General features: G+C 40.5%; 1 protein-coding gene across 1 annotated transcript; it reads right to left on the minus strand.

Moving 5' to 3' along the window:
• Positions 1 to 11240: 11240 nt before the first annotated feature.
• LOC141050861 (uncharacterized) lies at positions 11241 to 14828 on the minus strand. The gene is made up of 2 exons (XM_073547534.1): positions 13900 to 14828; positions 11241 to 11477 (listed from the first exon to the last, which is right to left on the minus strand). Exons 1-2 carry the CDS (start codon positions 14629 to 14631, stop codon positions 11463 to 11465), a joined length of 747 nt encoding a protein of 248 aa, XP_073403635.1. The 5' UTR covers positions 14632 to 14828; the 3' UTR covers positions 11241 to 11462.
• Positions 14829 to 15514: the final 686 nt, after the last annotated feature.

Genomic DNA, 15514 nt, shown 5'->3' on the forward strand with positions numbered 1-15514 from the left:
TAAGACCCCAGAGAATGTGATTTGGGTCGGTTTTTACAGACCCAAGTGTTGCCGTCACTGTTATTAACGGAATAGTGGTGACCGCAAAAGAAAAGTCTGATTTCCCATTTAATTTCTCTCTCCTCTGATGTGATGCACATCAGAGGAGAGAGAAATCGAATCCCCAGATTCTCTCCTGGCACCTCAGGTTTCCCTGTATCCCCCCGTGAAGTCCCCCTGCTGCCGGTGTCTTCTTCCAAGAAGAAAATGGCGGGCGCATGTGCAGCACGCCCGCCGACATATGCCGACCGGCACCCTACAACAATAGGATTTTTTTTACTATTGGTTCATTTTGATCACTGTGACAGACCCTGAGTTAGGGTTGTAGTTATGGTTGGAATTACGGGGTTAGGGTTGGGATTAGGGTTAGGTGTGTGTTGAGGTTAGGGTTGTGGTTAAGGTTATGGTTGGGATTAGGGTTAGGGGTGTGTTGGGGTTAGGGTTGTGGTTAGGGCTATGGTTAGGGTTGGGATTAGGGTTTGGGGTGTGTTGGGATAAGGGTTGAAGTTAGAATTGGGAGGTTCCACTATTTAGGTACATCAAGGGGTCTCCAAAAGCAACATGGCATCACCATTAATTCCAGCCAATTTTGCCTTCAAAAAGTCAAATGGTGCTCCCTCCTTTCTGAGCCCTGCCATGTGCCCAAACAAAGCTTTCCCCCACATACGGGGCATTGGCATACTCATGGGAAATTTTGTCGTCAATTTTCTCCTGATACCCTTGTGAAAATAAAAAAAATTGGTTCCAAAGTAAATTGTTTGTGAAAAAAGTAAAATGTAAATTTTTTCCTTTCACATTGCTTTACTTCTCATGAAGCACTTGAAGGGTTAATAAACTTCATGAATGTGGTTTTGCGCACCTTGAGGGGTGCAGTTTTTAGAATGGTGTCACTTTCGAGTATTTTCTGTTATATTGACTCCCCAAACTCACTTCAAATGTGAGGTGGTCCCTAAAAATTTTTTTGTGTGATACGATGATTTAAGGGTACAAAAATTAAGTTTGAATATTGCAAAATTTTCTAAATTTTTGCCAAATTTCCATTTTTTCATAAATAAGCGCAAGTTATATAGAAGAAATTTTACCACTAACTTGAGGTACAATATGTCATGAAAAAACATTCTCAGAATCAGTGGGATCGTTGAAGTGTTCTAGAACCCTAACTTCATAAAGTGACAGTGGTCAGAATTGTAAAAATTGGCTTGGTCATTAAGTACCAAATTGGCTCTCTCACTAAGGGGTAAAAACACCAGTTACTCAGGGAGTCTGGAACTGGAATCCTTCTTTTCCAAACAAGGCATGCTAACAGTCCCCTGTTTGGCTATGCTTCACTGTGATCCGCTCATCTCCAATAACCCAGCTATCCTTGATAAATTAAGATGTAATGTTATAGCTTCAGAGCAGGTTGTAAAAATTGTAATTGTCCTATGATGCTTCTATAGTGCAATGGTGACAGGCATGTGTTTTTGAGCCTCCTGAATAGAGATGAGTGAACCCAAACTTAAAAGTTCAGCATTTCTACCAGACAGATTGTGTCCAGTGCTAAATGCTGAAAACGGATTTCTCCTGAAAGTCTGATGTATTGTCTGGAGTTCAGAGGGAAGTCCATTGCAGAGCGAGATCGCATTATTCTGGTGGCATAGGGAAGCATCGGGCAGGGAGGGGACTCCCTGCGTGCTTCCCTGAGACCCTCAGAACAATGCGATGTGATCGCGTTGTTCTGAGGGCCTCCTTCCTGCAGGACCCCGGATCCAAGATGGCCACGGGGTCCTTCCGGGTCCTGCAGGGAGGTGGCGCTGAGAAGCCTCCTGCATTGCCTGTCAGGTCGCTGATCTGACACAGTGCAGTGCAAAGAGCTAGATCAGTGATCTGACACTATATAGTGATGTCCCACCCTGGGACAATGTAAAAAAGTGAAAAAAAACATGTGTAAAAATATTTAAAAAACCTAAATAAAGAAAAAAAATATTCCCCAGTAACTATATTTCTTTATGTAAAAAACCCCAAAACAATAAAAGTACACATATTCAGTATCGCCGCATCCGTAATGACCCTCCCTATTAAACTGTCCCACTAGTTAACCCCTTTAGTGAACCCCTTGAAAAAAACAGAAAAGGCAAAAAAATAATGCTTTATCATCATACCGCCGAACAAAAAGTGGAATAGCACACAATCAAAAAGACGGATGTAAATAAACATGGTACTGCTGAAAATGCATCTTGTTCTGGAAAAAACGAGCTGCCATACAGTGTCATCAGCGAAAAATAAAAGGTTATAGCTCGCAGAACAAACCGATGCAAAAATAATTATTTTTTATATAAAATAGTTTTTATTGTATAAAAGCACCAAAACATAAAAAATATAAATGAGGTATTGCTGTAATCGTACTGACCCGAAGAATAAAACGGCTTTATCAATTTTACCACACGCGGAAAAGTATAAACGCCTCCCCCCAAAAGAATTTCATGAATTGCTGGTTTATTAACTATAGACCTGTCTCTAATCTTCCCTTCATCTCTAAACACCTGGAACGCCTGGTCCACTCCCGTCTTATCCGCTATCTCTTTGATAACTCTCTTCTTGACCCTCTCCAATCCGGTTTCGGCTCTTTACACTCTACTGAAACTGCCCTCACTAAAGTCTCTATTGATCTACTAACAGCTAAATGGTCATTACTCCATGCTAATTCTCTTGGATCTCTCTGCAGCATTCAACACTGTGGATCATCAGCTCCTCCTCACTATGCTCCGTTCCATTGGCCTCAAGGACACCGTTCCCTTCTGGTTCTCCTCCTATCTCTCTGACCGCTCCTTTACTGTATCTTTTGCCTGTTCCGCATCCTCTCACCTTCCCCTTACTGTTTGGGTTCCTCAAGGATCGGTTTTAGGCCCCCCTCCTCTTCTCCTTGTACACTTCCCCTATTGGTCAAAGAATCAGTAGATTTGGTTTCCAGTACCATCTCTATGCATCACCCAATTATACGCTTCTTTTCCTGACATCATGCCAGCCTTTCTAGAAAACACCGGCGATTGACTAAACGCTGTGTCTAGCATCATCATGTCCTTACTATATCTGAAACTGAACCTGTCAAAGATTGAACTCCTTGTGTTTCCTCCCTCTACTAATGTACCTATATCCGACATTGCCATTTCTATGTGTGGTTCCACTATTACTCCCCAGCAATATGCCCGCTGTCTTGGGGTCATACTTGACTCTGAGCTTTCCTTTGCCCCCACATTCGATCACTGGCTCGCTCTTGTCATCTGCACCTCAAAAACATTTCTAGAATTCGACCTTTTCTTACTTTTGACTCCGCAAAAACTCTTACTGTTTCTCTTATTCATTCTCATCTTGAATATTGTAACTCTCTTCTAATTGGTCTCCCTCTTACCAAACTCTCCCCTCTCCAATCTGTCTTGAATGCTGCAGCCAGGATCATATACCTCACCAATCGTTACACCGATGCCTCTACCTTGTGCCAGTCATTACACTGGCTACCCATCCACACCAGAATTCAGTATAAACTTATTACCCTCACCAACAAAGTCCTCCATGGCTCAGCACCACCCTACATCTCCTCCCTTGTTTCAGTATACCACCCTACCCGTGCCCTACGTTCTGCTGATGACCTGAGGTTAGCATCCTCAATAATCAGAACCTCCCACTCCCCCGTCTCCAAGACTTTACACGTGCTGCGCCAATTCTTTGAAATGCACTTCCCAGGTCAATACGATTAGTCCCCAATCCCCACAATTTTAAGTGTGCCCTGAAAACGCATTTATTCAGACTGGCCTACTGCCTCAACACATTAGCCTAATCTATCCCTGGGTGGCACAGTCAAAAGCTTTACCATAACCAGGTTCCCTGCATCATGTTCCCACATGCTTTATGCATCCATTAGCCCTCTGTGTCTGTACTGTTACACACTTAACATTATGGCTGGTCCAAACAATCAGGGCAATTGTTACCTCCCACCTTTCGTGTCTACCTCTTTCCTCATAGACTGTAAGCTTGCGAGCAGGGTCCTCATTCCTCTTGGTATTTGTTATAATCTATGTGATTATTGTTATGCTGATTATTGTTATGCTGATTATTTTTGTAATGCTGATTATTGCTATGTATTGTCTGTACAAATCCCCTCTGAAATGTAAAGTGCTGCGGAATATGTCGGCTCTATAGAAATAAAATTTATTATTATTATTATTATGCTTTGGGCATGTCACTGGGCAACACGGACTTTCAAATACCTCCAAAGGATTTCTGTGGGGTTGATATCTGGAGACTGGCTAGGCCACTCCAGGACATTCATATGCTTCTTTCGAAGCCACACCTGCATTGCCCTGGTGGTGTGCTTGGGATCATTATTATGCTGAAAGACCTATCCATGTTTCATCTTCAATGCCCTTGCTGATGGAAGGAGGTTTGCACTCAAAGTCTCATGATACATGGACCCATTCATTCTTTCATGTACACGGATCAGTCGTCCTGGTCCCTTTGCAGAGGAACAGCTCCAAAGCATGATGTTGCCACCCCCATGCTTCACAGTGGATATGGTGTTCTTTGGATGCAACTCAGCATTCTGTCTCCTCCAAACACGATGAGTTTAGTTTCTACCAAACAGTTTCACTTTGGCTTCATCAGACCATATGGCATTCTCCCAGTACTCTTCTGGATAATCCAAATGCTATCTAGCAAACTTCAGATGGGCACGGACATGTACTGGCTTAAGCAGGGGGAAACGTCTGGCACAGCAGGATCTGAGTAACTGGCGGTGTAGTATGTTACTGATGGTAGCCTTTGTTACGGTGGTCCCAGCTTTATGCAGGTCATTCACTAGGTCCCCCTGTGTGGTTCTGGGATTTTTGATCACCATTCTTGTGATCATTTTGACCCCACGGGGTGAGATCTTGCGTGAAGCCCCAGATCGAGGGAGATTATCAGTGGTCTTGTATGTCTTCCATTTTCTTATTATTGCTCCCACAGTTGATTTCATCACACCAAGCTGCTTGCCTATTGCAATTTTTATTGTGGTGCCCTTCGACAGCTCTTTGGTATTTACCATAGTGGAGTTTGGAGTGTGACTGTTTGAGGTTGTGGACAGGTGTCTTTTATACTGATAACAAGTTCAAATAGGTGCCATTATGACAGGTAATGTGTGGAGGACAGAGGAGCCTCTTAAAGAAGAAGTTACAGGTCTGTGAGAGCCAGAAATCTTGCATGTTTTAGGTGACCAAATACTTATTTTCCACCATAATTTTCTAAATAAATCTTGCCAAATCAGACAAGGTGATTTTCTGGATTTGTTTTCTCATTTTGACTCTCATAGTTGTGGTCTACCTATGATGTCAATTACAGGCCTCTCTCATCTTTTTAAGTGGGAGAACTTGCACAATTGGTGGCTGACTAATTACTTTTTTCCCCACTGTATATGAACCTTGAAAAATAAAAAAGTAATGTGAACACAGCATTTCTTTGCATAATTATTACTTTTTTTTCTGTCATCCTAACAATGAAACATGTCTATTAACGAAATTCATTGTGCTTGTGTCTGATATTACTAATTTAAAAAAATACAAGTGGTACTTGTCCTCATTATATCCTTCATGAATTCTTTATATTACATAATATAAACTATGTGTTGTTAGTGAGTCATTCTATTATATTGTATTGTATTTTCATTGAGGAGGATAATTATCTATTCCAGAAATTGCATTTACTAATCTTGCTTAAATGCTGTTTTTATCTACATTAAAAAAGGGACAATTGGAAAATTGAGCTTGAAAAAGAAGCTGACAATGTCTGCACATGGATGGGAAATTTCCTATTTTTCAACAAGGTCTCCATTTTTTAATGAAGCAAGAGAGAAAATAATCGGTACTGCTGTGACCCCCTCCTAATCAGACACAGGACACATACTACGGCAGCTGGGATACATGGTGCTCAGCTCGTTTCAGTAGCCAAACTTGAAAATTGTGAGGAAAATGCAAGTGGCACTCACCATCCATAAAATCCTCCTTTCTTGTCACAGAATTAAAACATGAAAGGCAGGAAGAGGTGTACATTCTGGTTGATGGACATTTCAAGTAACACAATGCTTCTATGAGACTGGCTGTCATGCAATCTTCACCCTGTTTCCTCCCGCTCATGTTATAATGCTGTGACAATAAAGAAAGATTTCATGGATGGTGAGTGCCACATGTTTTTTCTCACATTCTCCATTTTTTAATGTTTAAATAATAAAATAATCATTTATTTTTTTACCTGAAATTTGCTTCAATGTCTGATCTCAGCAAAGGTTAACAAATCTCTATTCTAACTCAAATTAATAGAACTAGAAATCAAATCCTGCTGGTAACAAGATTCAGGGTTTTTTATGCTGTGGTCATACTGGAATTTTATGCCTCCAAAGTGTAAAAGATGCAAAAAAATCAAAATCAAAAATTAGTGAAGTGCCAAATGAAGTTTGTAGACAGAATGCTTCATGAGAGTCAAAAAATGTTACAACTTCACGAGTTTTGACGTACAGTACATGTGTGTCAAAAGTTGTGTCTCTGACTTTGAGCCGAGCCTGTATCTTTCTCTGCATATAGTGGCTGATTTAATCAGTCATCATGCGACTTTAACAGCCCCAGTTGAAGCAGAGCTCTCATAGACACGCCAGTGATGTGATCATTTGGAGCTTATGGGCTTTCCTGACAGCCAGGAGTATGTTCATGACCTCCATGACTGTCATTATGATCCTACTGTGAAAGCCAGCCCATGGCCAGCATTTATAAAAGATTATGATTTTAGTCATACATAGCAGTGCTGATGCACTACTATGTCAAGCACAAGCAATTGGACAATCAAAGCTTCAAATCCCCTAAAAGGACTATTAAATAGAGTAAAAATGAATAAAAAAAGTTTTTTTTATAAAAACCCTTGTGGGGTTTGTGACGTTAAAATCATCTTTCTCTTGCCCCATTAAAAATAAAACAAAAAATAAATACATACATTTGGTGTTGCTGCATTCAGAAATGCCAAATCTTTCATAATTTAAAGTACATTAATCCAATTGGTAAACCGTATAGCAAAAAAAATGCCAGAGTTACTTTTTTTGGTCACCGCAACATCACAATAAAATGCAATAAGAGGCGACCAAGTAATAAAGTTATGGCTCTTGGAAGAAGGAGAGTAAAAAATGAAAACTATAAAATGAAAAATTGTCCGTGGGTGAAGGGGTTAAGATACTCATGGGGTGCACAATTAATATGTGGGATTGCGATACAAAAAAACACAACACTCAGAATTTACTTACACCTGCAACTCAACTTTATACATTATCTAAATATAAATGGGTCATTTGTAAACCAGAGCAATGTTATAGATGGAATACCATTACTGGGATCATCAATATTTAACCTGTTCATTAATAGGGCAGGAATTGGACTTTATCACAGAACATTTCTCTGTATTTGCAGATTACACAAATCACTGTATAGTTGTATACAGAGATGGACAAATTTGTTTGAGTGGAATTGAATTCCAGCCTGCTGTCCTGTTGTCTGCACCTTTGTTGCATTGCATTTTTTGGCATGGTGTTCAACCTAGGTCAGGGCTTCCAGCCACAAACAGGGTCGGGAGTTCACATTGCTTGCTCTGGGGCCAGCTTGCAGCTTGAAGTGCTGGCCTAGAGTGGGTAGCGGGCCAAGAAATTAAGCCTCAGGTGCCAATGGTCATTGTATATTGTCATCAGTTCATGAATATAAAGGGTGGGCCATTTATATGGATACACCTGGTTGGGCCATTTATAAAGATGGATCCAAAATGGCCAACTTCAAAATGGCCACCATGGTCACCACCCATCTTGAAAGATTTCCCCCCCCATATACTAATGTGAGACAAATATGAAGTTGATATCACCAATCATTCCCATTTTATTTAGGTGTATCCATATACATGGCCCACCCAGGTGTATCATATAAATGGCACACCCTGTATATGGCTGTAATTAGATATAAATTATATATAAGCAAATTGATTTTAAGTGAGATTTTATGAAAGTTTTATGAATTTGCTGATTTTGCCAAATTTAAACAATTTATGATTTGTCTCACATGTATTTTTCCTTAAATGGCCACAGCCATTTTGCACATTGTAGAAAAAAAGAAGGTTTACATGACCTTTGTTGCGGCTAGGTTGGCTTCTCATCTTTCTTTACAGCTATCACATCAAGTGGTGAATCTGGATAGTGAGGGAAAGTCACAGCTCAAAGTTTAGCCATAGAGATTGGGAGAGAAAGCTATAAAGCACTAAACAAACTTTACAGAAAGTGTGCGTGACAGCACAGGAGTGAGGACGATTAATAGGTGATAAACAGGTTGTTGAATATCACTAGAGATGAGCGAACCCAAACTGTAAAGTTCGGGGTTCGCGCCGGACACCTAGTGTCTGGTGCTGAACATCGAACTCGGACTTCTCCTGGAAGTCTGTTTTTTTCCGTTCTGGAGTCCGAGAGAGAGAGATTTTCCAGCTCCAAAATTTGGGTCCCCATTGATTTCAATGGAGTTTGGGTTCAGGTTCAAGTTCAGGTACAGTTCAATCTGAACTTTGGACTAAAGTTCAGTCAGATACTAGAACCCAAACTTCCACAGGTCCGCTCATCAATAGTTAAAACTAGTTCCCATTCATTTCCTACAGACATAGAGGTCACTTTGATATTTCCCAGGCTGTGTTTGTGGTACAAAGCCTCAGATTGACTTACACATCTTTTCAGGGCAACTGGAGGCTTTGTGGTATTTTTTTAAATAGGCAAAGTTGCAAATTCTCATGTCAAAAGATTTGGTCATCTCTAGCTGTGATTCTTGCACTATTAATTACAGATAAGACCTCATTGTTCACCCAGACCACAAGAATTCTGTTAATTGTTTCATTTTTTGGTAACTAAAAATTAATAAGTCTGAAGTTTTCAAACATTAGTCTATAATTGATTAATTTTTACATTGGAAACATATACAGTATGTTAAAAATTATTAATTAATATTTACAAATAACCTAAAATAAGTTATTTAAATTCTAATACAGTAAACTCTGTTATACTGTACACACCTATTCTTATAATATATGAGCAATTGTTTTGATCCTCACCCTGAATACATAATTCTTATAATTATTAGTTGTTTTGCAAATTGAATTGCCTTTGTTAAAAAAAAAATCTGCTTAGATCCACAGTGAAATCCCAAAATCCCTGACATGTCAAGCTGTAGTTCCATCTTAAGACTTAGGAAATTCCTTATGAAACCCTCGCCTGCCACAATCGAATAATCCTTGTCAAAGTCCAGCTAATCAACATACTCCCACTTAATCACCGCAGCTTTCTAAGTAGAATTACTGACAAGTTTCAATAGCTATTAGCCTGTTCTGTAATGTTAACCATAATTCCTTTTACTTACACATATATTTTGATGGGGCTGTCATATATTTTACCAGTTTACAAAAAGATACCGCAACACAAAAGTTATAATGTTATCTTAAAAACTTTAGGCGTACATACTCTGAATTATGTGCATAAATGTTTTACGAATGCCTGAACATTTCTAACAAGAGACTGGTAAATCCCATTAATGCATGCAAATTCTGTATCAGTGTGTCTGTTCTCCGTCTTGCAATGTGTTATAGATTGTGAATATTGACTTCAAGAAACAAGTGTAAAAATATAAAGAAGGAAAACAACTCCCTTGCTTCCAACTTGCCAGATTTGATCTGTATAGCCTTGCAGTCAAAAGAATAAAATCTACACACTTTCTCACATTAGCTTTCCCTCCCTGCAGCTCCCGAAGGGAGTTCAATCTCCGATTTGAGATAATCTGTGGATCAATGAGGCCGGATGTAAAACTTCTGCTAAGCCATGTTTTCCCAGCAGGGGGTTAAATTCTCTTCTCAGTATTTAAAACTTACTGACATAAAATGACAAGGTGTCCTTAAAAACACAGCTCCAAGATCAAACAGATTTCTTTCATAAGAATTAACTATTCACGTAACAGCTTTGCAGTTGGTGTAAGTATATTTATATATGTGTATTAGGTAAAAAATAAAACTGGGCTTACACTAGGTGTTGCTTAATATTAGCATTTTGCTGAAATACAGTAACTACAAGGTGTTAACGCTATTATTTCTTTTTTTTTATTTTTAACCGCAGTGAAAGTAGTAAACATATAGAGATGATATTATGAGCAGTTATAAGGGTGAATTGCTTGTGAAAACCTGGCAGATTTTAACCTCTTCGCGACCGCCCACAGTAGATAAACGTTGGTGCTTGCTGGGCTTTGTGCAGCGCCGACGTTTTGTGCCCCCCGGGACCCCCTCATACCTTATAACGCGGGGATCCCGGTGCACAATGCATGCTGGGACCCCCGACGTCATCGAGACCTGATTGGTTCAGGTCCTGATGACGTCGCGTCACAGCAGCCAATGAGAGAGCTCGCTGGGAAAGCTGCTTGTTTCCCGGCGATCTCCCTCATTATAACGCAATATATATAAACTTGGCACACACCAAAGGTTTCTGATGCAGAAAGGTGATTTTTAATTATACAACAGTACATACATACACAGACGTTTTGGTCTAGGACCTTCATCAATATACTGTGAAATATAAATAAAGATGAAAATAATACAATTAAAAAAGAAAGTATATACAACAATATATGGGTTTTCTAGGTAAATACTTTTGAAAAAATGCTGAGACATCAGTCACATTATCGCACATAATATATATTGGCAGAGAGTAATAAATAATCATGAAGAACAAGATCAACGTAGAAAAGAACACACATACCGATATATTGTACTGTGAGATTCTTAGTGACTGGGCTTAGTGAGATAGACCTGGGAGAGGATAAAGGTGCTATAATAGCCAATATAACTTAGTAAGTGATGAGATGGTTTGTGTTACCTAAGTTACATACCAATCCTGTGAGGAGGCACATGAAGCCGTCCCACTGCTGAAGGTAAAGAATAGCACTATAGTAATACTGCAGTGACGTGACATGAAGTCACAAAATCTGTCTATAAGAGGCATAGAACTCTTACCGTGGTGATTTGTGGAGTGTGGACGCAGTATCCACCGCGAATCCCAAGTGCTGCAAAGTGTGAGAGTGGCAGGGTTATATAACCCTGTGAATTATGAGCCCTGGTTGGGGGCTCGCCACCGGAAGTCAGTGGGCGTGTATTAGACACGTCACCATAAGCTCCGGACACCGAGAGAGACATAGAGGGGGCGTGTCAGCAGGGAGCACTGGGAGTGTACTACTGCCTGTCAGGCTGGCTTGCAGGGCAGAGCGGTGGACATTAGTGAACTATCCTGAGTTAACTACTGCAGCGCCGACATCATAGGTGCCAGTGGTGAAGATAGTGGCTATTCAGTGCTTTGAGGGTGACGATTCAAACAATCACAGTTGTTGGTTCTGTAAATGAGACACAATTAGATTAGTATCCATGACATTCAATGTACAGTGGCATTCAAGAGTACATTATTTATAGCATTAACCCAGTAGTGACATTGTAGAGGAAAAAGAGGGGGGGAGGGGGTAAACGTATCAGATGGTGTCAGACATTATACTTGTAAGAAGGCCTGTGAATCATAGTCTTTATTTAACCCCTTGGGTGTCAGGGTATTGAGTTCGTGAATCCAAAAAGCCTCTCTCCTTTTTAATATGTTAATGCGGTTGCCTCCTCTGCGTGAGGTGTGAACCTGCTCAATGACTTGAAATTTTAATTGAGCAATGGTGTGGCCCGCAGTGATGAAATGATATGGGATGGGGAGAAGCATATTCTTGCACCTAATTGTAGACTTATGCTTGGATATGCGGTCTCTGATGTGTTGTGTGGTTTCCCCTACATAAAGTAAACCACACGGACATTTGATAATGTATACTACAAACGAGCTGTCGCAGGTGTAATATTCACGGATATTAAATTTTTTACCGGTATGGGGATGGTAGAAAAAATTACCTTTCTGTACGTTATTACATTGTGTGCATTGCAGGCAGGGGAAAGTGCCGAATTTAAGATTTGATAGAAAACGTTGTTGCTTTTTTAGAGGGCCAGGGGAGCCAATATCTGCTTTAATCAGAGTGTCACGGACATTCCGTGGTCTCCTAAAACACGGTAAAAAGGGTACTCTAAATGCCTCTACGTTCGGGTGAGCCGTAGATAGGAGATGCCAATGACGTCTAATGCTGGAATGAATACGATAAGCAAAGGGATGGTAGTCATGAACGAAAGAAATGCGATTGGCGGTCTTAGATTCCCTTGGGGGGGAAAAGTCCACATCATTTAACACACTCGTTGGATATCCCCTCTCAAGGAATTTTGTGCGCATTTCATCCATGCGTATTTTTTGAACCCCTGTGTTAGACACAATCCTCTGAACCCTTTTGAATTGTGACTTGGGGATCGCGTTTTTCATTTTAGTGGGATGGAAGCTTTCGTAATGAAGCAAACTATTGCGATCAGTGGGTTTCCTATAGAGGTCAGTGGATAGGTGTCCCAAATCATCCTTCATGACTACCGTATCAAGGAAATTGATTTGTTCAAGGTGATAGGACATGGTGAAGCTCAGTCCAAGCCAGGCTGTTTGTAACATGGAGAAGAAGGATTGTAGTGTATCTAGTGATCCCCCCCAGATACAGAAGATATCGTCGATATATCTCTTCCACACTAACGCATGAGTGCGGAAGAGACAGTCACGATATATGATGTGATCCTCCAAATGGGCCACATAGCAATTTGCATACGGAGGTGCGGTGTTCGAGCCCATTGCAGTCCCCCTCGTCTGCAAATAATATTTGTCTTCAAAAAGAAAAAAATTCCTGGTTAAAATGATGGACAATAATTCACAGCATAGATTGGTTTGTTCAGGATGGAATTTGGATAGTTCCAGAAGTCTCCGCACTGACTGAATACCCTGTATGTGGGGAATGGATGTATATAGATCTTTTACATCAAAAGTGACAAGAATGGCATCTTTAGGGACATGGTCCAGAGTACGGATAACATCCAAAAAGGCCCCTGTATCAAGTAGAAAGGAGGGTGTCTGTTTGATGAGAGGTGTAAGAATTTTCTCTAGATATTTGGAGATGGGAGAGAAAATTGACTCCGTAGAGGCCACGATAGGTCTTCCTGGTGGGTTATCTAAGTTTTTATGTACTTTAGGCAGTATATAAAAAACCGGTGTAATGGGGAATTTTTTGGTTAGAAAATCACAAGTTTTGTTATCTAGGACTCCGCTCAAATTATATTTAGATAAGGTAGTTTGAATAATGTGTTTTATTTCGTTGGTGGGATCCCTCTCAAGTGGTAGATAAACCGAGGTGTCACTCAATTGGCGATGAACCTCGCCCAAATACATTGTTTTGTCAAGGACAACAATGGCTCCCCCCTTATCTGCTGGTTTGATAATAATGTCTTTGTCGTCCTGTAAGGTTTTAAGAGCTTGTTGATCAAGTGCAGTAAGGTTGGATGGAAAATGCATGCGCCCTTTATGGATATCATCCCGCAGATTTTGGAAAGTGTTATCAATAAAAGAGATGAATGTCTCTAGGGCATGTGAGCCTGTGGGAGGTCTGAAGTTGCTTTTATTCCTCAGTCCTAGGCTATCTGAGGATAGCAAGAGAGGGTGTGGTGGTATGGTACTATTGTTGGTGCCAATAGCATTGGAGAAGTGTAATTTCAGCCTTAGTGATCTATAGAACCTCTGAAGGTCCATGTCAAGATTAAAGGTATTGTACCTATAACTTGGGCAGAAGGAAAGGCCTTTTTGTAAAACCCGGTATTCTGCTATACCTAAACTTTTAGAAGAGATATTGATTACCAACGGGTCATTACCTGCGAGCGAGTGATACGACCGGAGTCCATGTTTCTGTGTGGGTCTCTTCCCCCTGCGGGTCCTCTTCTTTTCGTGTGTCTGCGTCTCTGGCCTAAAAAACGACTGTATGAGGCCTGTTTGTCGTGATCCGATCCCGAAGACGAGATGTCCGTGGTGGATCTGTAATTGGAGTAGGCATTGAAGTTCCCGGAGTTGTAAGATTCTCGCCATTTGTAGACTCTATTCTGTTCGTAATCTTCTGTGTCACGGGCAAACTTATTCCTCTTTCTGGTCTCGGTGTCTCGTCGGTGTTGATCGATGACACCGTTGATCTTGGTCTTCAAATTATTGAAGTCTTCAGTGCTGATGGAAGATGAGAGCTGGGTTTCTATGTTAGAGATTTCCTCTTTGCACTTTGCAATTCCTAGATGTAGATGCTCTAACATGAGGGTCATAAGGTCAAAGGAACATTTGTTAATTATTTGTTCAAATTTAGAACAGAAATCACTTGAATCGCTGAAGAGGGTGGGACGTAGGGGAACCCGTAAACCTCTAGGTATCCTCTGAACTTTAAGGTATTCAGTGAGGGTAACACAGTGTAGCTCCAAATTGGTGCACCGCCTGAGTGTCCTCTCCAAGTCACGACCTCTGGTCTCCCTGGGAGGCAGTCTAAGGAAATCGCTGGGAAGGGTGGATTGTGCTATAATGTGAGATGTCTCCTCTGCATTATATGAAAACGTAAGGGATGTCATTGCCCAGAAGGGTGTGCACAGCGTAAAGGGTAGCTATGTAAGAACAAAACCGTTGGCACAACCCTGAGAATTGTAGGTGGTGCCCAAGTAGGATCCCAATCCGTGAACTAAATATATATAAACTTGGCACACACCAAAGGTTTCTGATGCAGAAAGGTGATTTTTAATTATACAACAGTACATACATACACAGATGTTTCGGTCTAGGACCTTCATCAATGTACTGTGAAATATAAATAAAGATGAAAATAATACAATTAAAAAAGAAAGTATATACAACAATATATGGGTTTTCTAGGTAAATACTTTTGAAAAAATGCTGAGACATCGGTCACATTATCGCACATAATATATATTGGCAGAGAGTAATAAATAATCATGAAGAACAAGATCAACGTAGAAAAGAACACACATACCGATATATTGTACAGTGAGATTCTTAGTGACTGGGCTTTGTGAGATAGACCTGGGAGAGGATAAAGGTGCTATAATAGCCAATATAACTTAGTAAGTGATGAGATGGTTTGTGTTACCTAAGTTACATACCAATCCTGTGAGGAGGCACATGAAGCCGTCCCACTGCTGAAGGTAAAGAATAGCACTATAGTAATACTGCAGTGACGTGACAAAATGAGAAAACACAGATGAAATCAGGAGATAACCGAGGTCAAAACCAGGAGGGTAAAATCAAAGTCAGAATAATTAGACAAAGGGAGGTTTAAATCAGTCCAAAGTCAGCAAAGGGAATCAAGTAAGCCAGGTCAGGCAGAAGGGTTTTAAAGGGGTTGTCCACTTTTAGGGCAGCTCCATCTCAAACAACACTTTCGCCCTTTTTAAAATGACAACTATTATAACAATTTCTGGTGCCGTTCCAGCGATGTTA

Source organism: Dendrobates tinctorius, unplaced genomic scaffold (genome assembly GCF_039654945.1).
Source record: "Dendrobates tinctorius isolate UK_male_01 unplaced genomic scaffold, ASM3965494v1 ptg000154l, whole genome shotgun sequence".
Classification (NCBI taxonomy): domain Eukaryota; kingdom Metazoa; phylum Chordata; class Amphibia; order Anura; family Dendrobatidae; genus Dendrobates; species Dendrobates tinctorius.

Excerpts from the sequence above, each read along its gene's own strand:
- LOC141050861 (XM_073547534.1), bottom strand. The coding sequence starts at position 14,631 with ATGACATCCCTTACGTTTTCATATAATGCAGAGGAGACATCTCACATT.